At 36.5% G+C, this 27,659-nt stretch overlaps 1 protein-coding gene across 1 annotated transcript in view; it reads right to left on the bottom strand.

The window, feature by feature from the left end:
* The window catches only part of LOC104522307 (nucleosome-remodeling factor subunit BPTF), a gene marked incomplete at its 5' end in the record, with an annotated part of 55,415 nt that extends 27,765 nt beyond the window's left edge, over positions 1 to 27,650 (bottom strand). The window contains 9 exon segments of the mRNA XM_029084170.1: positions 204 to 335; positions 956 to 1,311; positions 2,508 to 2,683; positions 2,817 to 2,990; positions 5,636 to 5,824; positions 6,389 to 6,589; positions 7,349 to 7,572; positions 14,300 to 15,122; positions 27,359 to 27,650. Coding sequence (XP_028940003.1) covers positions 204 to 335; positions 956 to 1,311; positions 2,508 to 2,683; positions 2,817 to 2,990; positions 5,636 to 5,824; positions 6,389 to 6,589; positions 7,349 to 7,572; positions 14,300 to 15,122; positions 27,359 to 27,650 — 2,567 coding nt within the window.
* Positions 27,651 to 27,659: the final 9 nt, after the last annotated feature.

Raw genomic sequence — 27,659 nt, 5'->3', positions numbered from 1 at the left:
AGAAAACAAGCTTGCCTTGCAGGAGCAACGACATTATACAAATCTTGTCATGTATTTTTAGTGTTTCTGGTTGAGAAAAACACTTCAAGTGCTGAATAACTGACTACATTTGAACATAATTCTTACAGGCTTAGAAGAAATAGTAATTGTAAAAGAAAGTAAAGTTCTCATATTCAAAAAGTTTTTATGCTTATTTATTTTACCTAGTGTGCCCCAACGATTCCCGCCAGATCGGCAGCATGACAACAGGTTTAATTGCACATTCCAATATAGCCAGGGCTAGTGCAAATTCTCGAGGTTTGCTGCACATCTGAACAGCCTTAATCCAGTTAGACCTAAATTGGAAAAAAAGATAAAAACCTGAAACATCCAGATGCACTAATACAGCATGCTTTGTTAATAAGATTTAATGGTAAGATCACAGAATCACAGAATGTTGGGGATTGGAAGGGACCTCAAAAGATCATCCAGTCCAACCCCCTGCTGGAGCAGGAACCTAAATGAGATCACACAGGAAGGCGTCCAGGCGGGTTTTGAATGTCTCCAGAGAAGGAGACTCCACACCCTCCCTGGGCAGCCTGTCCCAGGGCTCTGTCACCCTCACTGTAAAGAAGTTTCTTCTCAAGTTTAAGCAGAACCTCCTGTGTTCCAGCTCACACCCATTGCCCCTTGTCCTACCATTGGGCATCACTGAGAAGAGCCTGGCTCCATCCTCCCGACATTCACCCTTAACATATTTGTAGACATTAATGAGGTCTCCCCTCAGTCTCCTCAAATGTGCAATCCTTTTAGCCCTCCATCACAAAACACAAACATGTCATCTTATATTTTAATATACTGAAGTACGGTGCTTGGAAATCACCAATTTGAAAAAACAAAGACCACTGCTTATTAATACTGTTAGCAAAAAATACAAGTAAAACAAGAGAAAATATATTTTCATTTATTAATTTACCTGTGGGAAGCCCAGTTAGGGTGAAGGAATGATGCTGGGATATTGTTTTCTAGCTGAATAATAGTTAGCCTCAAAGTGGAAATGGTAAGAACTCTGGACCCATGTACAGACCCATTCCATTTGAACTCTCCAGCAGGAGTCAGACAGAATTTATGCGAGAGATGTCGTCTCTTGTCATGGTCCTCCCTGTGCTGATGCTTGTTCAATGCGAATGAATTAGTGGCATACTGATTATGATAAACACGATACTTCCCCTCTTGCCCTAATTTGAAATAATTGTTGATATTTCCTTTCATCACAACTTCCTTCTTTGTGTTCATTCGGGAGACTTCACCTTGAGAATTGACCACTAGAACCTTGTGAAAGAAAGAATGATTTTAAAGATTCACTTAACTTTCCAATATTTCTATTTACTTATTTATGATTTAGCTTCAACTGTCTATATATAAAATAATAAAAATACCTTGCATCAGTTTGCAGAGGCAAATAACTGTTTATCTGATATACTAAATATATGTACTTCATCACTGATTGTCCACAGCTTAAAGCTTAAGTAAGCTTTCTGTGAAACCCCTCTTTGGTAAATTACAGGATTCATACTGTAGGTAAGCAAAGAAATATCTCTGAAATTAAAAACATGGCATGGATCTGGTCTAATTACTCATAACCAAAGTCCAGATTTGAGAGGTTTGTGAATAAATATGCCAAATGCTAATTTACAAGGAAAACCAGTTAACAAAAATAAAATTAATATACCAAACAGTAAGCTGACAACTAACTGCAACAAACTCTTAACATTCAAACACTTCCTTCCTTGAGGAACTGGGCTACTTCAAAAAAACAAACCAAACCAAAACCAAACCCCAAAACAACAAACAACCTACAGCCATACAAAAGAATTATACCATCTGGCAGGCATTTGAGAGAGATTTCACTTTTGTCTACATCAAGCAGTGCTACAGTTTTATAATGATTGTTTTTAAGTGACCATACTCTGCCAGTACAGATTTGTTATGAACTGGAAATGCAGCTATTACCTATAGTTATTCAAACAATAATCAAAGTTGTAGTTTTGGCACACCAGTTCTGAGAGATTTGAAGACAGAAGTGGGAGAAAATGCATATATAACTTATTACATTATTATTTAATATTACTAAATATGAAACAATTTGCTAACTTTTATGACCAGCACATTAAGGAAATAAGTGGGAGAAAATGCATATATAACTTATTACTTATTACAATATTATTTAATATTACTAAATATTAAACAATTTGCTAACTTTTATGATCAGCACATTAAGGAAAGGAGGTGCACTGGGTCACTGTTGTGCCCCTCTGTAGATGGCAACTAAGAGAGCAAAAGCAAAGGAGGGGGAAAAACGCTTCCTGTGATATTACAGTTCCACCATTTGCTAATTTATTATTACCATTTTTTGGTTTTTAAGTACTTCCATAGTCTGACAAAGTAACTTTTTTATTTCTAAAAAGATTATCAGTTTTCTAAAACAGTTTTCATACTACTTTGAATTTTCCAAGATGTGCACAAACCTCTCTGCCTTCTTTATACACTTTATTTGCTTCATGTGCTGCAGCAGCAACCTGCTGGTTTTTCATCTGGCTCAACTTGCTATCTGGATTTCGTAATCTTGTGAGCATTCGCGTCGAACCTGCTGTGCCTTTTCCTGCGCCTGGAGAATCACTTCTTTCACCATTAGATTTCTCTCCTGCCCAGGAAAAAAAAAGGCTTTTAAAACAAACTTAAAAATTTGAAGTTTTCTATTGATGTATGGGAGTTATAAAGTAAAAAGAAAAGATGCACAAAATTAAAGTTGAAGACTCTATTATTATTATTATTACCTATGTCCTCGGAAGACTGGGATCCCCTCTCTGCATTTTCAGCATCATCAGGCATCTTACTGGAGTCATTCTGCCCAGAGCCCAGCTCACTACCATTGCTGTTTTCAACATCTGATGGTAGAGGTGCAGCAGATGCACTGCTACTGTTACTAGGAATCATCTGGCCAGTTTCTTCTACAAAAGAATAACTTCATTTTTAGTTTTTCTTTAAAATTGGATCAATGCCATTTTTCCTAGTTTTAAATTTTTCATCCCCCCCAAAAAAAAGGTCAGACTAATATCTTTTGCTGACAGAAATACTTATAAAATATTAATTCCCTCCAGAGCACTGTATTCATGGAAGTATTTTTTGTTCTGTTTCAAGCAGTTTCCATTTTTACAGCTCTGAAGAACTGAAATTCATACTTGGATGAAACGTATTTAAATACAAGACTTTTTTTTTCTATAGATGCACACACAGAGAATCCTCTACTGAGACTTTGTTTTGCTTTTAGAAAGTAGATTTCATGAAATTTGGTCTTCCTGCAACTTCTATGGTTTTATCTCTCTTGATTTTCTTGAGCTTTAGTTGTTCCTCAAAGTATACACCTTTCAGTTCCCCTTTAGTTTTACACCGAGACTTTGACCATCTCATCTTCAGCACATTAATTCTGAGGAATCCCACAGATTTTTCAATTGGCACCACTCTCTAAACTCCTCTGCAAACTTAAAATATCAGCCTCTTTCTTACAATCTGATGGATCTAGATGTTGCTCCAAGCTCAGTAAGACAAATGGGTTCTCTGTCCTCAGTTGTCCTTGTTACTGTCTTGACACCTCCCTGGTTGCTAAGATGTTCTGCCAGAATATGATCTTTCAACTACAGCATCAGTGAATTGCAGCTACCTAGAAATAAATCACTCCAGCTTCCCAGGAAGAACAAACCACCATCCCTCAAAACAGCAACGTCTTCTTGATTTTGTGCAAAAGAGACGCAGCTTGGCTGTTTAAAAAAATACAAGATTTTTCTGTTTCTATAATTCTTCCCAAAAAATCAGGGATTCTGTTGTTATTAAGAAAGGTGACAGAACAAATCCTCTTTTTTGTGAAATATTCACTCCTAGCAGAAAGATGATTGGGTAAACATTCTGGGATTCTTAGAAGATCGCTAATCTGAATCCATTTTGACTTCTGGCTTTGCCAAGTGGGTGACCATCACTCTTCCATCCACTTCCCTATTTACTAAGTGGAAAAATTGAATCATTTGTGGTGTCTGCTGTTTGGACTAAAGTGGAAGCACCCACACTAAACTCTTAATAAAAGATTCCTACCCAAATTGCATTTATCAAGGATGGTGACAGACACGTTCTTGTTTAGCTTTGCATTTTACTCGTTTCCCCCCTCTTTGGGGGTAGCTGCTCACTGACACTGGTTCAGTATCTCTCCCTCCCTCTGAAATGAGAGTCTCAAATTGATATTTTGTAATAGGAACACAAGTATCATTATGAATATAGTAAATCAGATTTGAGGAAGAACCCTGTCCACACATGCACTTTCCTAGAAAAAAAAGTCTACTACTTTGAAAAATAAGCTAGAAGCTTTGGAAGGACAAAAGCACCTGTGAAAGTATAATAATGAAGTAATTATAAATATGTAAGTGAATCTTTAAACTAAAATATGAACCCATAAACGTGCCTGGAACAAAGTTATAGGGTGTGTATCTTTTCCATTAAACCTCTATATAGTTATTTTAATTGTAAAAAAATCCAGCAAAAATATTTGGTCAAATATCCAAAGCATATGCTTTCTGTCCCATGCACTAGGACATTTTCTGTGTTAAAAAACTGTATTATGAACCTTCTAGATTGCAAATTAAGTTTAACTTTCATTTTCCCCTCCTGTTAACAACGTTTATTACAAAGTTTGGATGCGTTCACATTTGCAAGTTCAAGAGCTGCAATCTGTATGGAGAAGTATTTCAGTAGGAGAGTAAATGTTTACTACCACTTTTTAAAACATAACACACCGAGTATGGCTACATCACAGATTAGAGTATTTTTAGATTTTTTAAGAACTGAAAATAAAACTCTATTACTTTTAACAGTAATCAGCTGTTTAGAATAACATTTGGCTATGTAGTAAAGCTTGTAATAGAACATAATTCTAAATGTAATAGAAAATCATTGTAAAACAGTACACTGATAATTTATGTTACACCTAATCAAATCCCATTTATTCCTAAATCTAAAATTTGGTAGGTTTTTTGTAATTAAATACAGTATATTACTACTTCTGAATTACTGACATGTCAGAACAAAACACATTAAAATACAACAAGAGCCTTTGTGCTTATAATTCTGAAATCTCTTTAAAATTCCTAGCATGACAATTTTAATCTTGACATTTCAGTGCAACAGTTTACTCAGGTGAATGAAAATACTTTCTTTGTTAGTAATTTATACAGTAAATGAGAGGTTAAAATAATAAACAAGCCAGAAGCAAATTAGAATTTGAAATAAACTTTGATAGGATGCTAACAATCATTATGGATCACTACAGAAAAATGAAATATACAGGAAATAGAACATAAAAAGCTTAGCCATAGTAATCTTGGGAAGGCATGGAAACAAATGCTAATGTCATGGAGGATCACAAATTTCAAGCACTAGTTGCAAGAAAATTAACTTTGAAATGTTAATGACAACGTAGCAGCAAAGGATGGCACTGCAAGCAAACAGCATGAGTGATATACACTGGGAATGGCTTTAGTGGACAAACCACATAGAAAAACTGAACAGAATCCCCAAATTACAGAGGCATTGGTAACAGTGCCTTCTGTACCTGAGAGTTCCTGAGGGAGCTCTGATGCCACCTTCTTCTCTGCCACGTTGTTGCTATCAAGGTTTTCTGACTGACACCCCATTGCGTTCTTCCCTTCAGAGCAACTAGTCTCTCCTGCAGAAGGATTTGTGTTGTTGTCATCAGTGCTTGATGTCACAGAGTTACTTTTATCCCCAACGACTGTTGCCTCTATAGTAAAACGCACAACACAACTTTAGGGATATTCTTTAGTATGTCTGAGGATGTCATCTGGCATCATCCATAGAAAGCAACTTCAGCAGCTTCCTTTGTCTGTTTGATAATGCTGAAAAATAACTGAGCTTTCTCCCTTTTTTTTTTTGTTTGGTTTTTTTTTGAGACTGTATTGTCTTGGAATCAAAGCACAAACTAATTCTGATGAGGAAAACAACGTTAAAAATGACGTAATATCGCTGACTACATGATGTAATATTACTTACTACAAATATGTTGATCACAGCCTGTAAGTGCCACTTGTAGCTTAAGCCAAGGTATCTACAAAGCTAGCTGTATTTAACTTGAAAAGTAGGAAAATCGGTGAAATTTCTTAACGTGAAAAACAATTATAATATACAACCACAAAGGAACAGACAAATATCTCTTATTACTTTAAAAAAAATAACTTAGAGAATCATTAAAAAAACCCCAAACACATTAACACTAAAAGAAATATGAGGATCTTAACTAAAGATTTAATTAAATGAAGTTGTTAGAGCACAGTCACAGTTCCTTTACCTTCTGTTTTCACTTTTTCTGCATCTTGCTCAGTGGGTGTTTCCTCAAGTTTATCTTGGTCTCCAGATTCTTCCTTGCCCCTCTCAGCATCTGTCTGATCATTATCAACATCACTTTTGGCCTTTTCTGCTTCATCATCTGCTGTGTTTTTATCTTCCACTATTTCTCCTTTTCTGGCTCTGATAACATCCAAAATTTCATCTGCAATAGAAAATTTGTTGTCATCAATAAACAACCAACCACCACCTCCAGAGCCACTGAGCAGAAATAAATACCACTTCATACTAAATACTACATAAATACTACTCCTTTTCAATGAGACAAAAGATAATATCCATTCTTACCACTTTTCCCCACTTAGAATAAACAATTCCAAAGATTTAATTATTGATTTCTCAGTTATGCATTTGTATAATGATGACTTAAATCCATTTTTAAACCCGAATATCTAATCTTCACATCTTTCTTAGAACCAAAGTTCAAACCTTCACAGATTTATATTGCTATTTATTGCTCCAAGGTAGATAAATTAAGTTGGTAGGCAACTGCACAGGAGATATGCATTCTTCCACACTTTCCATAATATTGGAGCTCTAATATTTTTGCCACTTCAACTCCCATTGGACTGTTACATGTTTATGAGGACTTTAAAGATATATATATATATATAGATAGATATATATACATCAAAAAACATTTGACAGTTAACACAGCTCCACTCCAACACCTGGAATGATCACAATCTGGCACACCCTAAGCATATCAAGAATCAGAATCATTCAGGACACCCTGGAATATGTGAAACATAGTCCTACAAGAAGTCAGAGCTACACAGCCATGCTGGTACACCTGCATGATGCTTCTCCATCAACTTCTACAAACTTCTTATAATAAAAGAAATAAAAACTAGTACTTGACTCAAAGTGCAACATCTATTCCCATTAAACTAAATATTCTTACCATTTGCTGCAGAAAGGAAAGACTTGTTGTTGCCCCTGGCTTTATTAGTAAGGTCTTCTGTGACATCCATGTGCCGATGAATTTCTTCACGCATTTCTTCCAGAGTTTTGCATAGATCAGCTTCCCAGTAATCTTTGTCTAGGCATTCAATTAACTCTGCCAGCTGTATCTTTGTGCTGTAGTACCAGATTTTCTTATCTTTCTCACTTTCTGAATCTTCCTCTCTGTAAGAATATTTTTTTAAATATTAATTTTTAAAAATCTGGATAAATGACAAAAAATTATTATCAGTGTACTTGCAGAGTAACGCCAATACCTGAATAAACAATAATAAACCCAAATAAACAATACCTGAATAAACAATACCTGAATAAACAATAATAAACAACAATAATAATACATGAATAAAAAATAAATGCCAATACCTGAATAAACAAATCACCTGAGGACACTCATATGTACCCAGTTTAGCACCCAAATACTCCTTTCTCACTTCCCTCCCTTTTTTCATTTCCTCAGAAGTTCTCATGATAAATTCCTCAGGAAAACTCCTTAAAACTGGTTTGTCCAATCTGTCAACAAGGTTTATTCTCATGATATTTACTATTACTATAACCAGTAATCTACTATTAAGTCTGAAACAATTTGCAATGAAAGAGAGTAGGGCTCTGGAATCCACAAAGGGTCGTGTTTCTGACTGCACATTCAGGAAATAACAAAGTTAGGAAATTCAAAGTGTAGAATGTCACATTGATAAAATATTTTATATTAGCATTTTGATGGCATTCATCAGTGAGAGCACCAGTAAGGGACAAAAGAATCACAACACAATCCTTTGAAAAGATCCAGGGATTGCCACATTTTTTTTTATCTGGGGTACACCACAAGCCTAGACAAAACTATTGGAGGACCACAGGGTCAAAGCATCTTGACAAGAGCCAAACGAGCTCCGTAAATATCTCAGGTAACAGGTTCTCCCAGAGGGCTGGAGAGCGTAAGGATGATGCTCTGAGTGGTTCTGCAGAAGGCTGCTTGATTTCACCTTGGCTTGTTAGGTCCTGTTCAGCAGCAGCAGCCAGATCCAGGCTGACTGTGGGCAGAACCACTCATTTCCACAACACACCCCACCACTCCCAGCACTGGTGACGCAGTGATTTATCAGCCTGGCCTTCACAGGTGGAAGAGGAGCTAAACTATTGCTACGCTTGCACTACCCATCAAAGCATTACAGCTCACTAAGAATCCCAAACACACTGTCAATAGGAATGGAAAGCTGACTGCAGTTGGAAAGATCCACCCTTTTAAGGTTTGTTGTGTGTTCCTCTCTTCTGGCTGCCTCCACATGGCTTCTGCATTAAAGATGGCAAAAATTGGCCTCAGATATTCAGAAAGCCAAGTAACCATAAGGCAAATTGATCATCTTCTATATACTATTCCCCACATTCTGTTTATGAAACTGTAGTATTTGCAACTCAATCAGAATACTACTAAAATGAGGTGGTTATGAAGTTAGAAATGGCAACATTACTCAAAATTCAACTACTAATTTGTCACAACCATTACTACAAAACAGACTTTTGGTTTTGATGATAAAACCTGGTGTATTGCAAAGAAATTCTATCATTTCTCTCCTAAAAGCCTTTGCTCATGAAAAGCAATTAATTCTACTTTGCCTATTTACTCCTCTAGGCTACCAGGAACTTTCCATCAGTTTTAACAGGTTAGCATGGTTTAAGTTTAACAAGTTTTCTCAGAGAACAGCTCATTTCAGGAAGATTACCCATATTATCACCCATCAAAAAGTAACAGCTGAACACTGACAAGCATTTGACTCTATGGAACAGTCTGTGCCTGTAGACTTCCATGTTAAAGAAAAATTATTAATTAAACCATGTGTCCTCTAAGCCAAGAAAGTTATTTACTAATAGGAATGGCAGTGCCTTGATTATTGTCTGAGAACTAAAGCCACAGAAAAGGAAGATAAAGGCAAACAACCAAAAACTAAGATGGGAACATGAGAAAGCAAGAATACAGCTTTCTACAGCAAAAGGAAAGGAAAGGATGAAACAAAACGCTGAACTAAAAAGGCCAGGGAAAGCATGCTGTCTGAATTTTCCCTGGCAAATGTCCAGTGGAAGTGGTGAGAACAAGACACGCTCCTTACAAACACGACTGCAGAATATAATGCTGGTGCTAAATTTATACTTCAATTATTTCTTAACTCACCAAAAAGGGAACTTTTAACCTTTCATTTTGAACCCCTAGCTCATTACACGAGTATTTGCTAGATAGACATGCCATTTATACACCTTCTTATGTGACCTAGATTTGCAACACTGAATGCTTTATATATTCTCATCATTCCATGAAGTAAGGCTGTGCTAGCATCCATTTGCCAGACAAGCAGCTCAGGCACAGAGGCTTGTACACCTTGCTCAAATCCTGACAGCGATCATCCACGTGTCTTCTTCTTTTTCCACTTTCACCCTCCATTTAGCAAAACTCAAACTGCTCCAGCTATGCCAATGCATCCAGAATATGTATGTATGTTACCTGGAAAACCCAAGAAACGTCTGTCTTTTCCTTTCCCATCAGTTCTTTCTAGTTTTAGTGTTACAAGGTTCCACTGGACAGAAAAGCAATTAGCTGTTGCCTTCAATTTCCCTATATAACTCGAGAAAAAGCCTCCAGGACCAGATATATTACAGGCCAATAAATCCCAGAGGCACACTGTGAAGAATCAAGACACCAGACCACAAAGAGAGAATATTCTGCAGAAGGCTGCTAGAGCTAAGCTTTCCACGTGTGATTTGAGTCCTACTCATTAAAGAACTGCTCAGATAATATTCTAGAAACGGACAATACAGTTATCCAAGAGTATTTTGTTTCCCTTCGTAGTGGGGCCTACAAGAAAGCTTAAAGAGGACTTTTCATAAGGGCAGTTAATGACAAAATAAGGGGAAATGGGTTCAAGCTGAAAGAGGGGAGGTTTAGATGAGATATTAGGAAGAAGTTCTTCACTGTGAGGGTGGTCAGACACTGGAACAGGTTGCCCAGAGAAGCTGTGGCTGCTCCTCCCTGGAAGTGTTGAAGGCCAGGCTGGATGAGGCTTTGAGCAACCTGGTCTTGTGGAAGGTGTCCCTGCTGCTGGCAGGGGGGTTGGGACTGGATGAGCTTTAAGGGCCCTTCCAATCCAAACCATTCTATGATTCCATGATGATTCTACTTTGTTTATATAGAGTTTTTAGCATAGAATTTCTCTTGAATTAAAGGCTATCACAACCCTAGTGACAGAAGTTAACGAATTTGAGTTTTCTCTTGACAAAAGCACAGATAGAGAATGAAATGTCACGAGCTTGCTGTTATGTATGCTTACACCAAACTCATCTTTGGCCAGACTTCTTTTCAAGATTCAGGTGTATGCCAGGGGAAATCTTGGAGGGCTCATTACTAACTCACCAACAGCCAAAGAACTACCACAGAAAGCATTCTATGCAATCCATTTGGGTAAAGTTAGTTAAGATCTAAATTAACAATTAAAAGATTTAAGCTTTCCTTGAACATCATCTTGCACTGGCTAAAGGAATGCTACTTTTACCCTCTAAGAAATCAGAGAGGTTGTCATAAAAAGAAGATGGAAAGATGCAAGTCTGTACAAGGACTAATTCCCAATGTTTTTCTTGGACAAGCCAGATTTGCCAGCTTGGTGCTGGACAGGTCTTAGTCTCCAGAGAACTCAGCTGAGTCACACACATGAAGTGAGAAAAGAATCACAAGGGTATTTCCTACCTCTTTCAGTGTCCTGTGCTGCCAGGAACTATTCACTGACAGGCTTTAGAGGCAAGTTGTAAGACTGATAAAAATGACAACACAGAAGATGCTAGAAACTTTCAAGTAAAGTAATAGTGAAGTAGATACACCCCTTCCTGAATCCCATGCTGATGTAATTAGAAACTGAAGAATTCAGTAAATTGATTAAAGGAATCCATTCGAATGAAGATCCAAAACTTTTAAGAACGTAAACAGCAGGACAAATCTTGCAGAAAAAAAAGCTGAAACTGTTTTTGACCATTGAGGAAGATCCACACAACTCAGGAATGACAATTTGTGTCTTATTTCTGCTATCAAAACAAAAGCCAAACAACGTTTCATTATCTTCTTTCACAGACTTTTGACAATCCAAAGCATGAGTTTAATATCTATGTGAATTATTAAAGTTGTATTTCCCTGGAATTTAGTTATGTAGTAAATACTTTTGTCTCCTTATGAAGTGGCTTTAGCATAAATTTTTAAGGCTCATTACACATATATTTAATTCTGGCAAAGTTCTGTGAAAAATCTAGTGGAATTGGTTGATTCTGTACATCCTACACTACCCTGTTAAAAGAGCACTATTGCTGCAGATCTGCCAGAACAACCCTCTGTCTGTTTGTCCTTCTGATTCCATCAGGAGGATTTGAAAAATATTTTACTCCAAAGCACATACTTCAGAAAGAACCTGTTTTGGAAGCAGGCACAGATACATTTACAGCAGTGGAAGCGTGATATCTAATGGCAACAGGAAGGACAGGGACGAGCAGGGACAGAATCCTTCAACCTAGATGATCTGCATGAGAATATGAAAGTCAGGAAACAATCCATGGATGAACTGCATTTCTTCTTGTCTTTGTAAACATAAAAATACTTTTCTGTGTATGTTTTGAAATATTTTACTCACTAGCAAAAAAACGCAGTAAAGTGGAAAATCCAATAACAATTTTTCTTTTGCTGTATTGTTTATAGTTCTAATCTGGTTTGATTTGAAATGGAATAGTGATGTAGCTTCTCTTTAAATAAATCCCAATTAGGATACGACACTTACATTCATAAAACTTGATTTATGATTTCTGAAACAAATAGTTTGCCCACTGATCTCCTAACAGGAATGCAAAATCATTTAAAAAAATAAATTCCATACATTTAACATATTAAGACATATTAAAAGATGTCTTTTCTAGTGCAGTTAAAATTACTATCAACGTGCAAAAGAGACAGAACTTTCACATGTGTAAGTTTCAAAGGATCAAGCACCTGCCTGATTTATTTTAGTTTAAAATATGTTAAAGTACTGCCTGTATCAAAACCTTCTTAACATCAAATATTCCACTTCATTGAGAAAAACCCCACTGTTTCAACGATCAAGTTTAGTAAAAAATAATTACCAACCTGCCTATTTATCTTAAAATCACCTCTGGAGTGAGTTACTCTCTGGATTTTTTAAAATATTAATTCCCAGACCTTTAATAGCAAGCAGAATATAATCCTTCTGCTAGTACAAGTACAGCAGGGAGACAAACTCATCTTTAGAACCACCTTTTCCTCAACAGTTTGAAAGGAAAGATACAAAAACCATGCACAGAGGAGACTGACTATAAGTTATTAAAGCAAGAGTAACCAGAGCAAAAAGAGTATCAGCTACATGTCCTTCACAACCAGGCTTCTTGTGAAAAATCAAACTTCCAACTCCTTCTCTGGAAAGAGAAAGTAGAAAATTATGTATGAGGCAATGGAAAAATTAGGATATCAACAGCTTCAGGCTGACCATCCTTCAGGTTCACATCCTGATGAACCATCCGAATGATACACCACATACTGCAGAGCATCTGATTGAGTATAAACAAAGAGTATTTAAAAAAAAAAGATAAGAGATTCCCTGCATCTTTTAAAAGATTACTTGACACTACTGTGGCATTTATAACCCAGAGAAACTAAAAATAATCAAACATGGACTCTTTTTACACGTGTGAAAGGAGAACACAGGAAAACAGAGCAGTGATAATTAAATTAAAGCAGTGGCTAACAATAAAAGGGCACTTTATTTTGAAGGACTAAAATGAGTTTCTAGAAGTGTCTTGTTTGCAAGATGCAACATCATCAACAGTCCTCACAACAATCCCTTTTAAAGACACTGGTTAATACCTTAACATCCACTGTAACCCGTTTTGTATGAAATGTATCTGTTAAGGTATCCAGCTGTGATTTATTGTCTCCATAATACTGAATGGAAAATTGTATTTCAGGAAATCTAGTAAAATCTCTTAATTTTTCCTAAATTAACAATACTATTGATTTCACTTAAATACTATTTCTCCTCCATTATGAGAACAATTATGCAAGAACAGTCTTTTATAGGAAAAAAAAAAAATCTTTAGCTGTTTTCCTGTGAAAAATGTAGAGGTGTTTTTAAAATTTCAAATTCAACCTCTCAGGTAAAAAAAAAAAAAACAGGGCACAATGCACTCACTAGCAAGGGTTTGATTATTATTAATGTTCTGAGATACATTAGTATCTCAAGAGCAATGAGTAACAGGAAATTGTGCTAAGCACACAAAGTAGAGTGTTTGAAGACAGGCATTTCTTGCTATTTTGACTTTGTTTACACCTACAGAAACATTCACCTACATTTTCTGCATTTCTAGTTAATAGATATGGTGAATAACTTCAAGTGCCTCTGGAAGCCTTAACTCAAAGGCAGACCATCAAACCTCTACCAGCATCTAACCACCAAATACTATGCAAGCAGGTGACAGTACACCAAAACTAGTGTCCTACACACCATGTGATCACTAAGAGAGTTAAACCACTTCTCAGTAGCTTTTACAAGAAACTGGAGAGTTCTCATTAAAATTCCCTTTCTTTTCCTCACATCCATGTGTTTTTAGACACGTTAAAATTAAGCCAGAAGCCTTGTTTTTGCCCCCTTTTAAATATTCTCATAATCTACATATATATTTTGGAGAAAATTGATGGATTAATTACACAGTCTTTAGAAATCTATGTACAAAACAAAGCAACGGTCTTATCTAACAAATGAATGATTTTAAGATGGCAAGAGCAACTTACAGGATATATTAAAAACACATTCAATTCAATGTCATTGTTCAGAAAATACTAAATGATTAGTTTACTTACATAATGATTCTTCTGTTCAGGAACCAATATTTTCGCCTATGCCTGTCGTATCCAATAGGTTCATGTCGAATGTATGGTTTATTTTTTTGGATTTCAGCAACACAGTCAGTTACTCCAGGCACCTTATGTGCTACGCAGACCTCACACTGCCACTCATCTTCTGGTACCTCTTCAAGAGGTGGTTTCACGCACTCCAAGTGGTACACAGCTGAACAAGTTTCACAGCAAAGCAAATCCCCAAGTTTGTGACAAACCCTACAATGATCATCATACTGAATAACACCTTCTGACATTAACTCTTCACGTGCAATGTTGGTTGTAAGAAACTGATCCACTAAGAACTGCAGAACTTTGATTTTATTCTCTACTGGTCCATAAGGATAGTCCTCTGTCTCTTGGAAAGGAAGAACATGATGATATTCCTTGTCACTCTCACAATATACCCGCAGAACCTCTGGCCACGTCATTCCATCTATGAAATACAAAGTGGAATTAACGCTATCTTTGAGGTCAGCAGGTCCAAAGGTAGTATTTGAAGTGTCTTCTTCACGTAAAACTGCTTTTAAAAGCACTATATGCATCTCTGCCATAAGTGTGCACTGCTCTTGACTTACCAGAGCAGCACAGAAGTCCTCAAAACGAAAAGGAGAGAGGCGTAAAACAGTGCCAAAGTTCCTTAGTACCTCATAGATGGCAATAACATTCATTATATGCTCACTAGGCACCATTAAGTCCTCTGAGGATTTAGGAAACTCCAAGGGTGGGATATCTTTTTCTTCCAATATTGGAGAACGAGGACGATGCACTCTTTGTCTTCTCCTACCTGGAATAAAAAAAAACAACAGTAAGAATTTTGCCACCCACAGGTCAACATGTTTAAACATCTATCATGAATGACTCTGCCAAGCTTTCTAAACTGTTGCAAATTAAGGATTCACATCTTCACAGCTTCATAAATGTGATAATTCTGATAATAATCTTATACTTTAACAGTATGAAAATAAAATACATAAGATATCTGAAATTTTGTTCCTTAGTACCTCATAGATGGCAATAACATTCATTATATGCTCACTAGGCACCATTAAGTCCTCTGAGGATTTAGGAAACTCCAAGGGTGGGATATCTTTTTCTTCCAATATTGGAGAACGAGGACGATGCACTCTTTGTCTTCTCCTACCTGGAATAAAAAAAAACAACAGTAAGAATTTTGCCACCCACAGGTCAACATGTTTAAACATCTATCATGAATGACTCTGTCAAGCTTTCTAAACTGTTGCAAATTAAGGATTCACATCTTCACAGCTTCATGTGATAATTCTGATAATAATCTTATACTTTAACAGTATGAAAATAAAATACACAAGATATATGAAATTTTGCTTTAGACACTTTAGAGCAGTTGTATTTTTTGCATTATACACATCAACTGAATCTTTAAAATGATGTCTGGAAATTTAATTGTTTAAATTAGTCAAAAGGGACATTTCCCTCAGCTAAAATGTTAATTTAGAAATTTTTCTTATTTTTATTCAGCATGACCAGCTTATAATTTCTTCTTGGAATTTTAACTTTAAACTTGGAGAATCAAGCTTCAAACAACAGCTATTTTCTACTAAAATATTGCAAGCTACTCTCCTATCCAGCAGTAGTATAAAGGAAAGATCACTTCAAGCAGATGTCTTAGGACATCAATTTCAACCAAATTAAAATACAGAAGAGAACCTAAATCACTCTGTCCACTGTTTCTAACTAGACTATTTCCCCTGGATACCTACAAGCCAGAAACAGAAGTTAAATGTCATCATTTATGAAAATGCTTCAGGAACTCCCAATTAAAACAACCAACCAACCAACCAAAAAAACCAACCAAAAAACCAACCCACCCCCATGCTTCAAAAACCACAGAACGAGAAGGAGACAGAATTATGGAAGGACAACACCCAGCACAAAATGCTAATCTGAAGAGCTGTTTCACTACCTAAAAGACACTGAGCATCATTAATTCAGTCTCAGATACTAATTCAGATGAGATGCTACACCTTCTTCCCTTTAATTCCTCTATCCTTGATGCCAAGCAGGAGGAAAAATAAAAGAGGAAAGTTTGTGTATGTGGCACTACAAGACAAATGAAATATTTAAATCTTCTATCAAAATAAGAAAGTAACCAGCTACATGCTACTATTTTGCAGCTATCGGTTAAAGTATTAGTAAAGTATTAAACCTATTTCCTTTAAAAAAAAAAATCAAATTTAGACAATCTCATAAATTAATGATAAAACTATAATCTTGATTTAAAACCAAGAACTGAGATAAAAAATAGTTTTAGGTCCTCTGGTAGTCAACAACTAAATTTCTTAATTATCAATTCTATACAGAGAAGTGGTCACCAGGATGCGTTTTATTCAAAGAAAGTCCAAAGGAAAAATTAAACTGTCCATAAGAGCAACTTCATATGCACACTTAAATAAAAAGTGACATATATTATGCATTGTATGATCTGAGACTGAAGAGTGACACAACCAGTATTCTGGAATTTCAAATTTCACATTAATGATTTCTCAATCAAAATCTGTGAATATGAGACCCCTCCCCAAATTGGTTCAAAAATGAAGAGATAAAGTAAGTTCCAGTCATCTTGGATGTTACCATTAAGAGAAAATGTTTCTCTGTGGCATTTGTTCAATTCCTTACACTCCCTCCAATACTCCCATAAATACAGAAAATAAGTCTAATGGGGAGTGGGGACAAAAAAAAAAATGACCTGCTGAGGCAGGAAGATACCCAAAGACAGATACTGCTGAATCTGAAACACCATTATTAAAACTTCAATGTGTTAAAAAGGGAAAAAAAAATAAATTACCAGAAAGAAAAGCTACCTTTAAGAAACATCTTGATGCATAATAGAGAGTTTGCCAAATGATTCCAGGAGAAAAATAAATCAATCATTGAGCTAGTACGGGAACATGACACCAGATACACCTCTCCCTCTCTGACTTTCAAGAATGAGATCTTAGGCAATAAATCAGACACTCTGAAACAATACTGAGGATGAACTGCCAGATGTTCCCATTACAGAAGTAATGGGTCAACATTATCTGTGTATAAAAATAAATTTCCAAGTTGTTAAGTTGGAGTTCTGACTGTGGAAAATGAAAGAATGCTTGTGGGACTGCCTTCCAAGAGGCTTCTGCACAAATCAGTGGAAAATGTTTAACCATGGCAAACACAAAAACACGGGAGTTTCACAGCCAGGCACCAAGGAAGTGTTCTTACAGCGAGAAATACCTCGATTAAATTCTATCACCATGATCCAAAATCATATATGCATAAACCAGAGCTGGTTTAATTAAAAGATCCTGAAGGAAAAACCACACACGTGCACACTCAGACTAAATTACTTGAGGGTCCTGGAGTTCCCTTCAACATTGCAGGACTGTGTAGGACCAGTCCTAGTAGGTGGTCATACAAGACAACAACAATGCAGAACAGATATTCTGAAATCACTAATAGTCTTCAGAGTCCAACTATCACAAAAAGCTGGCAGAGCTATACACTGGGATTCTTTTCAGTGTTTGCAACTGTAGCAGAAAAAAATGTGTCTGTCACACGCTAAAGCCATAAAAGAAACAGCCCTTCAAGAAAGAAAGTAGCAAGAATGATCACCCTGGTTTACCTAAACTAACCAGGAGTCACAACCCCCTTGGTAATTTCAGACAAATACAAACTGTGATGAAGGAACACTGCTGAAAGAAGCAGACTCCTTATTTCTTCTCATTTGTTGAGATTTTCTACTCTGAGAACAAAATTAATAATTTTCCTATGCACTGTTTTTATCTTTCACTGAAAAATAACCCAACAGATTCCACATATATCATGTTTGCTGATTCTCTTTCACAAGAGATAAACACTGGTATATTTATTATATCAAATTAACAGGAGAAACAAAAAAAAAGAACCTTTCTACTATTTTCTGAAAAAGTTAAAGTTCTCTAACACTTCCCCTTACAAAGGAAGCATATTGGTACAATTAGAGGTGTAGAATAAATCTGGTACAAGTACAAGGTAAGTGTGGGGCTGCATTATTCACACCGTTCTTCCTCTTCTATTTCAACCAATTTACATATTTTCATGTTTGCTTTGGTATAAAGCACAGAAATGTCAAAAGTAACTGCAGAATTAATAGTTTAGACAATAAGAAAAAATAAAATGCATGTTTCATTGGACCCCTGCTTTGTGTTACACCTCACAGGATGCAGCACAGCTACTCTACCGTACCATTCAACGCTCCCGGCCCCTACTGTAAATCACACGCATCTCAAGAGCTCAAATAATTTCTCTTTTTGGACAATAAACTGCTTTGAACTATTCTGCACTACATAGAATCTGGTTTCCAGAGCTAAAAATTGAAAGTACACAAAGATGCAGGGTATTTCTGAAAGAAATGGTACCCAGACATATTTTTCTTGAATGGCTGGGTGGCATAGTATTTTTTTTTCTTTCCAATTTCACTTTCAGTTCGTTACTGATATTTGCTGTAGGTGGGTTAAACAGAACCTGAAGTCTAGAACTGGGAAGAATCACAGTGTGATCTGGAAACTCAGAAATTCCAGAGCATTTGTACTTAAATGTATTACTGTTTCATGCACAAACTGCAACCTCAAGAAATATTCGAGACACTTTTAAAATTAAAACAAACAGAAAAAACCCCCAAAACCAAAGCAGCAAACCCAAGCAGCCCAATCTGCAGTGCAAGTGTTCTAAGTGGCTGCTGAACTTAAATTAAAAGTGTTGGCCAATGGAACACGATACAACAATGTCAAAGTGCCACAGCCTCTGTCTTGAGCTGAAATTTGCTGTATTCTGATGGTTGGGTGGACAATCCCCTCCCTTGCCACGAGCTCAGACAGTCGAGGACAGGCAGATCTGAGCTCCAAATAAGGACTCAGGGCTTGTTTGCAATTTTGATAACAATTTCTTCATTGCTAATTAATTATCTGCAGTGTTCTGACATCCCATACAGCTCATGCTACTCAGAAGCAGTTTGAGCTTCTGGAAGATCACAGTTCATGTTTACCAAACTGTTCTTTGTATACACAAAAAAAAATTAGAGAAAACTTTTCCTACATATTCATATTAACATATTCAATTTTTTAAGCTCTTCACTTTCATGGAAAATCTTCTTTTCCACAAGGCAAATTGTCCAAGGCTTGAATCTGACATTCGCTGGCAGACCAAAAAAACTCCCCAACTTTGGTGTCTTCAAACATCTGTTATGTTTTTTATTTTACTTTTAATTATTTTAGAGATTCTGGGATTTGACAACAACTTTTTTTTTTTTTAACTTGTCATTCATCATTAATTTTGCCCTCCACAGGGAATTTTGAGTACTATCTGTGACAAAAAGTGTTAACTGCAATTTAATTAAATTGATTAAAAAATAATAATCAATTTAATGGCCTTAATTTAAATATTTGAGAAGTGCAAGCTTGTGTGGACTATACAACTGACGATTAACACAGTAACAAACATACTGTTGCTCTCTTTTCTTAACTTTCTGTTACTGCATCACCTACTACCATTAATATTTCTTAATTTACCTTGGTATTGTTTAAATAACTTTGGATAAATCATTTTTATTATTTGCCCTGAATAATTTCCCATTTGTGGAAATTTTTTCTTATAGCACCACAGGTTTTTTGGGGTTTTTTTTTAAGTAGAAATTGCAATATGTCCTACTTTGTCTAAAACAAAAAACATCAGGAAGGTTCCAGGGCAGGTGTACTAGCAGAAGTTACTTCTCTAATCACCATCACCTGACTGACTAGACTTTAAATTGATTCTAGATGTATCTACTTTTAATTAAAGAAAGTCAATTTACTCACACTGAACTTTCCCAAAAATGGACTCAATTTTTACTACATGTAAATTGTATACTTCTAAGATAGTTTCTGCATATTAACCAAATCCCTGAATCAAATTCCACTTTCAAGTTTGAGCCAGTACAGAAAGAGAGAAAACGTCCACTCTACGCCATTCAAATTCCACAGCTTTATTTGGAAGGATAAATTGATCTGTCAATAGTGTCCTGCTGCCATGACTGGACTATTTACAGGATCCAGATCATCTTGAGTGTCTCAGCATTATACTTCTATCTAGCATAAACTTCTTTTAAATTGCATTCCTTCACTAGTTGTCTCCAAAAGTGATGAAGCAGTCTGCAATGGTTGCCTCTCCCTATTTTGAATTCTCTAGTTGAAGAGCTGCCTGTAATTAAGATTAAAGAGTAAACAATTTTATTCACACGGCACATTTAATTACAGATATTGATAATTATAGTCTACACTTACCATAATCTATTAAAATAATTTATATTACAAATATTTAAGCAAAACACACTAATGATATTTGAAATAAAATGAAGTTATTGAAGTAACAGGCTGAGCACCCAAAACCAGAATTTACTGAAGCTCTTAAGAAAGCAAAAACCTTTGTGGTTTTTTTTTTTTAAATTTCCATCTATTCAACCTATTTGGTTCAAATGCTGACCCTTCCAAATTTAGAAATTAAGCAGAGCTTAAAAGGACCAAAAAGTCAAAAAGTATGTCTCCATTTTCCTTCACAGACTGAAAGAAGGAAAGGGAAAGTCACATCTATTCTTTACCCCTTTACCATAGGAGGATATGAAACCTAAAACTACTTTAACCATCTTTATCATCTTCTGCTTTATGCAGACAGCTGTAAAACACAGGTTTTGAATGAAATATTTACATCAGTGTCCAGAATACAGAAAGGCTGTAGTATGACTCAATATGACTTTCATGCTTTAGCTGTATTTCAGTTTCCATACACATGTAGACATACAAAAAGCTCAAAAATCCAGTTTTGCCCTGTCTCACTTGTGTTACAAAGCCCTTCACTCCAGATGTACAGCACGAGTAAACAGAGCCTTTCAGCCCAACATATTTCAAGTGATGGACTGGTGGATGGAGCTCCTACACAACAAATACTCTGCCAGAACCACTGTCTTGTTTAAACAAGGAGAATGGTAGCTACACTGGTATGACCTAAAAAATAAACACTGGTTCCAGCATTTCTTGATTAGAGAGCTCACAAATGGGCTCATTTATCTTCTCTAAAAACTTTCCCTTCTTCATAATTTCTCAGCACTTGGGCACTAAGACTCTAGCTTAAGAGTTCCTGTTCACAGTTGCAGCGGACAGGATAAACCTGATAGAGCAGAGAGGAGAGAAAAGACAGACTGAGAAGTTTCAGATACTTCAGTAATTTGTCACAGGAGGGGGAATTTAGAACAAACCCCTTTAGGCAACACTCCACAGCTGACCCCAGCAAGTGAAGAGACTTTCAATTTCCCCCCAATAAGAGATTAATTTTTGGCTTCTAGTTTCACAAGTCAGACTACACTCTCACATAAAAGTCCACCTTTAGTACATAGAACTGAGTTGGTTTTGTTCCCCACATCATGAGTCACTACAGAAACTTCTCAACATGAAGACCAACTGGTGGTTACACCATGTCCTGGAAGCAGGAGCACTCCTTAGAGAAGATGCCCTCCTCTGTTTTCCTTCTGCCTGGAAATTTTGGCTTTTGACCACCCTTCCAAACTAAGACTGTCCTATTTTTGTTTGGTTTTAATAAACATAAAACCATCAGACATTTGCTGTCCCATATTCCTCCTTTGCACTAGGCAAGTTTCAATGTACAGCAACACACAAGTTTTTGTTAGATATCACTGAGAAAACTGAAATCAGCTGATGAAAATTAATAAAAACTTTTACATGTTTTTTTCTTTTCTATTTTTCCGCAGCAGAATGCATAAACTGAATATAGCTACATGTTTGTCACAGCAATATCCAAACTGGTTCCTTAATTAAAAGTCAACCTCTTGGGAGAACATTTGCTCAGCTAACACCAAAGAAGAAAAAGCAGTAAAATGAATCAGTTTAACATAAAATAAGAATATGAAAAGCAGTACTAAAATAGAAAAATCTAAATCTTTTTCTTGCGATGGGGCAAAATTAAAGGCTTTGATTTATACAAAACATTTTTTTCCCCTTTTAAAAATGCCAATATGACAATTAACATGTTTCTAATATTCACAAGTAAAATTATCTCTTCCAGAAAAAACTTCTGAAAGAGTAAGATGCATGTGTAGCTACTTGTAAGTGCAGCTCCAATTTGAATATTGCTCTGCAGCAATCGTACCTAACCCATATTTATTCATTTTGCCTGGAAAAAGAAAAAACACAAACCAGATTAAACTTAAAATTGAAACTGACATTAAAAACGACACATTCCAAGCACCACAAAAGCTCTGGAAGCTGAAGGAAAAATGAAGAAATAACTGGTTACTAGACTAGATCCTGAGAGTGCTCACATCACAGAATTCTCACCACGTGCTCCCAAGTTCAGTTTGACGACTGCCTTAGTTGTGCAAAACAAGGTCTTTAAAAAATGTCTTAAAACTTTAAAACCCTTGTTTATTTTTTCAGTTTGTACACGTGTCAGTAGCACACTTCTAAATCAAACCAGGTCCTCTACTGATTTTACATTAAGAATTTAATTTCTCTACGTGATGGCCATCAGTCCACTCTCAGCAGGAGCCGGGAATACAAACCCCTGATATTCTAAGGCATCATTTTAACATCTGGGTAACTAATGCAAGACAAGTAGCAGATGAGATTCCACATGTCATTCTGAGAAGTACTCAGAGTCACAGCCCTTTTGTACCTAGAACCCAGGGGAAAAAAACAAATGTAGCACTGATATAACTAGTTTCAGGAATGTCCTGACAATTTCTGAGCTAGGACACGCTCAGGGTTAAGTTGTAACTGATTTTAAAAGTTAGTGAGCCCTGAGAACCAGCCCCAATCTACTAAAATCCACTTTTACTCACCTTACACCAGTTCTATACAATACAACGGGCAGCTATGGAATTTTACTGCAGCCCTACAAAAAAATCTGCATAATAAACTCATCTGCAGTACATCAAATTATTCTACCTTTGACAACACATATACTTTGATAACGGTCCGGTATTTGCTGCACGGAGCTTCTTAGAAAGATGACTGAAGTGACAAATGCTCTTTTCAGATAAACTGCAAATTTGCATGTCAATACAACAGAATCAGCCACAGATTTCCTTGTTTGGCCTTCTACACAATTTCTTTGCTAGGACTCATCTACATTTTTCATGACTGGCATGATGAACTAGTGATAGTTCCTCTAGAGCACAAATCAAAGTGCAGATTACTAAATGGTAAAACAAGAGCATGCCAGGTTTAATTTAGAGAACAGGGTACCCCAGGTAAGATGTTTGGGAAACTGGTAAATCTTCTGCAATGACAGACAAAAGAGGCTGCATATCTCACTGTCCTATCTCAGTGTCTCCACTTAAAACAGCTCTTCAGGAGCATGAAAATGTGTTAAGATATAAAATTACTACAGACACCCAAAATGCAGCATCTCATCTCCAGTTAAATTCTTTCACTCTGAAGATAAAAGCACACCGGTGAGTAACTGGTTAACAGATGTGATGGTCAATCACTGCAAATACTCAGCCTAGCAAAATCAATCTAAAAATTTTATTTAATGTATTTTAAGACAAATATTTTGTCTTACAACTCCACTGTTGTCCATTTCCTTGTTAGCCTGACTGATGATTATTATCTCAGCCAAAATCTAGATGTATAGCTCTTCCTACAGCTAGTTTTCCTAGTTTTTGAGGAAGAAAATCAAGAAACAAAAAAAATGAAGGACTTCTAGGTATCTTCATTAAATACTTATTATAAAATTCTGCAACATATGGAAAATACTTGATATTTATAATGCAACTGTAACAAGCCTAAAGCAGAACTTACAGTGGACAAGTAATGGTAAAATTTTTTAGTGATACAAAATATATAGGATATGTACCCTAAAAGCACATCTACCTTCTGGGAATACAAAGGGGTAAGACAGAAGGGACATTACACACACACGCAAAAAAATCCCTCCACCAAAAGTCCATTCAACAGAAGGAAAAGCAATGATAAACTTCACATGCATTCACACCAGGAGCTTTCACTGCACCATTATTAAGGTTTAATCAAAGGTATTTTACCTCTCTTCAGGTTTTGCTTCTTTAAATACCTGAATAATAATATAGTAAAAAAAGTACTCCTACATCCAAGTTCCAGATACACCATAAACTCCCCGGCAGAGTACAAAATATGAGCCTTTCTTGGTTAGAGACATTGCACTGTGATCTTTTCATTCATTGTTCAATCTAAGTTTGAATAAAAACTGTAAAGAGTCTGTCACCCATGTAAGTGGGATGTGGTTTACGTGTAAAATCCTGGTTGGTAAGGAAGTTTGAGTAGGATTGCAATTTTTCACTATGCTGCTCTCAAGAAACAAACTCTTCAGCCCCCAAGACTACAACCTGAAAGTGGCAGTAATTCAGGTTGCACGTGACTGAGGGAAGATAAGTAGAGAACGATCATTCATCATCTCTTCTAGTAGAAAAAACCACAGGATTCTATCAGGGGCCAGCGTAAAACAAAGGAGGGGACAGGCTTCAAGGCCTGCAGTTAACCACAGGAACTCTGTCACTGTATTTACCATTTGTCTAGTTTGAAGACAAATATATGAAAGAAAAAAAAAACCCCAAACCCTGTATATAAACAAAAAACCATTTCTGGCTCAGCGTGCACCTGAGTCAAAGAGCACTGGAGCCCAGGAAGAAACTCTGAAGACATGTCACCGTGTGCTTCCCTTATTGTTAACACTCCTCTCTGCACTGGCTGCTGTCAGATGAAGAGATACCGAGGTGAGGTGAACCTTTTCATTGCCTATTAATGCTGTTCTAATGTCAAGTATCTCTTCCTGGATTATGATAAGATTAAGATTTCAATTAATGCCTCCACTGTCTAGCAGCGCTCACAATGTAGATATTCCTGCAGCAGAATGTACATTCCTTCATGGATTGAGCTGACGGAATGAAAAGTTCCTACTTTCTTTGCTAAAGGGCAGCAGCAGGTCTGGGAGAGAGGGCAGGAAGGAGAGAGACCTTTAGGCAAACACTGAACTGCCAGTAAATTGCCAAAGTAACAACAAAGATGTTTTAACTATCAAACACTCAGTGTGTATATATATATATATTTAAAAAACACATAAGGATGAAAATGATTAAACTTATCTTAAAAAAAGTTAACTGAAGTTACCCTGACCAAGTGAGAAATAAACATATAAATTACTAAAATGGTTTCTGATACACCTAAATACCACATAAAACCTGTCTATGCTTGCACAACAATGCACACAGTTATCTTGTTATTTGCCAAAACACTTAAGTACATTTCAAAAATTGAATACACCCCATACTCTGTAGAACTCACTTTAAACCTGGATGCTCACATAAAAATATATTTTCCTGACCTAGCCAATTAAAATCATAAAAGTGCTCGTTCCCTGACAAAAGCATCCCCAGAAAAAAGTAATAAAAATTAAAGTTACCACAACGAAGCAGAAAATGAAGAGTTAAAAGGTAAGAGAGTACTTTATAGGAAAACTAACAGGTAAACTAACACCTTAAAGAAATTATCTCTAAATGAAGTTCATTTAGTAATGTATGTTTGTATTTTGATTCATTTAGGTTCCTGAGTATATGGATATAGATTAAAAATATACAGATATAGAGACAAGACACCAGAGTTTTTTAAAGAACTATTCTGAAGTCACATAGTGTGCTGATACCATTAACTCGCCAAAATAAAAACAAATGACACATTAGCAGCCAGTACTTCCCCCTCATAAAAAGTTGTCAGCTAACTACTCAAAACTGCACTCCTTTTGAAATAAAATGCAATGCATTTACACCAACAACCTGTTCCTCCCCCCTTCCAAATTGCCCAAATAGTTGTACAACAGCAGTGTTTGTTATCCTGTAGCCCAATTCAGAAACACCCCTAGGTTATTCCCAAATTTAACTACTCTCAAGGTTCAGAGACTTTAAAAAAATAATAATAATAATAATTAAAAAAAATCCTAAACTTAAACTCCATTCTGGAATGAATTCAAATAAATCCAAAGTGCTTAAGTTTAGATAAAGAATTTTTTAAGTTTGAAACTCACAATTAACTAATTAAGGACAAAACAGAAGTGCAGGCCTTAAAATCTGAGCCCAAATTTGCCACTAGAGGTTAATAAAAATAAACAAATAATCACAATGATGTTTAATAAGTTTTAACCCCAGCAGGAGTTTTAAAGGTTGCCATATCTTAAGATAAATGCAGTATTTAAACCCAAGACTTTTGACTCAACCTCCACCTTTTAATCTTTATGTTTGACTAAAACTAGGTTTACACCCTTGCAAGGAGGCCCTGTGCACTTTTCCCCAAACTATAACAATGCAATCTCCATTTTGAACAATGCACCTCATTTCCCTCCTTGGAAAGCTAGTTTTGTCTTAAAGCCAGTAAATGCTGGATCTAGTTATACCTCTGATATCAAGAGCCTGAAAAATTTCAGTGTTTATGGTTGGCTGTTTTTTTGTTGGGGTTTTTTTGGCCACTTCAAGTTGCATGTGCTTCCTTTCCTTTTAACATCAAGTTACATTTGCAAGCACAAGCCATCCTTTCCTGTATATATTTGAAAGGACCTCTTTGCAAGGCATGCATCTCATTTCCCTTGTTTTATAAATATTAAGTGAACGCTCCATACACTTTTTGACACTGTCTGCAACATGTTCTGGTGTATCATGCATTTCTGCAGTCACCACCATCTCCATGCACATTTGCAAAGCATCCCCTTGTTACAGCATGTGCTGCCCTCCCTCCCTCCTCTCAGTGCATGTGCTTGTAAGCATCTTCTAATATTCCCTGCATCCCTGGGGTTGCCAGTCGTTAATATGCATACCCCTCTCTCCCTGTGAGTGCTTGCAGGCATCCCTCACATACACGCATGGGAGGAAGAATGCGTGCGGACTGTATTTGCAAACCTAGAGGGAGCATGTGGGGTGCCCTCGACTTGTTTTAGTTCATCCCACTGACTCTCTACCTGGGGTGCTGCTGTAGGTGCTGTGGCTCCTGAAGCTGCTCTCAGTGCAATAACTGGCATCGTCTTCATCCTCCATCTCTTCAGGGTAGTCAGAGTCGTCGTCGTCGTCGTCCTCCTCCATTATCTCCTCCTCCTCTTCCTCCTCGGAGTCCTGGTTATCCTCGGGGTCTCCCTCCTCTTCCTCCTCGGACACCATGCTCTCCTCCTCCTCCTCTTCACTCTCATGATCATCGTACACCACTTTGCTGATGCTCCTCCTGGACGAAGCAGCCCTGCCTTGGCTGTTGCAGCTGCCTCCTCC

This window comes from Antrostomus carolinensis, unplaced genomic scaffold, assembly GCF_000700745.2.
Source record: "Antrostomus carolinensis isolate BGI_N321 unplaced genomic scaffold, ASM70074v2 scaffold20383, whole genome shotgun sequence".
Taxonomy (NCBI): Eukaryota; Metazoa; Chordata; class Aves; order Caprimulgiformes; family Caprimulgidae; genus Antrostomus; species Antrostomus carolinensis.
The sequence above is the reverse complement of the archived record's forward strand: the minus strand, read 5'-3'. Positions and strand labels throughout refer to the sequence as shown.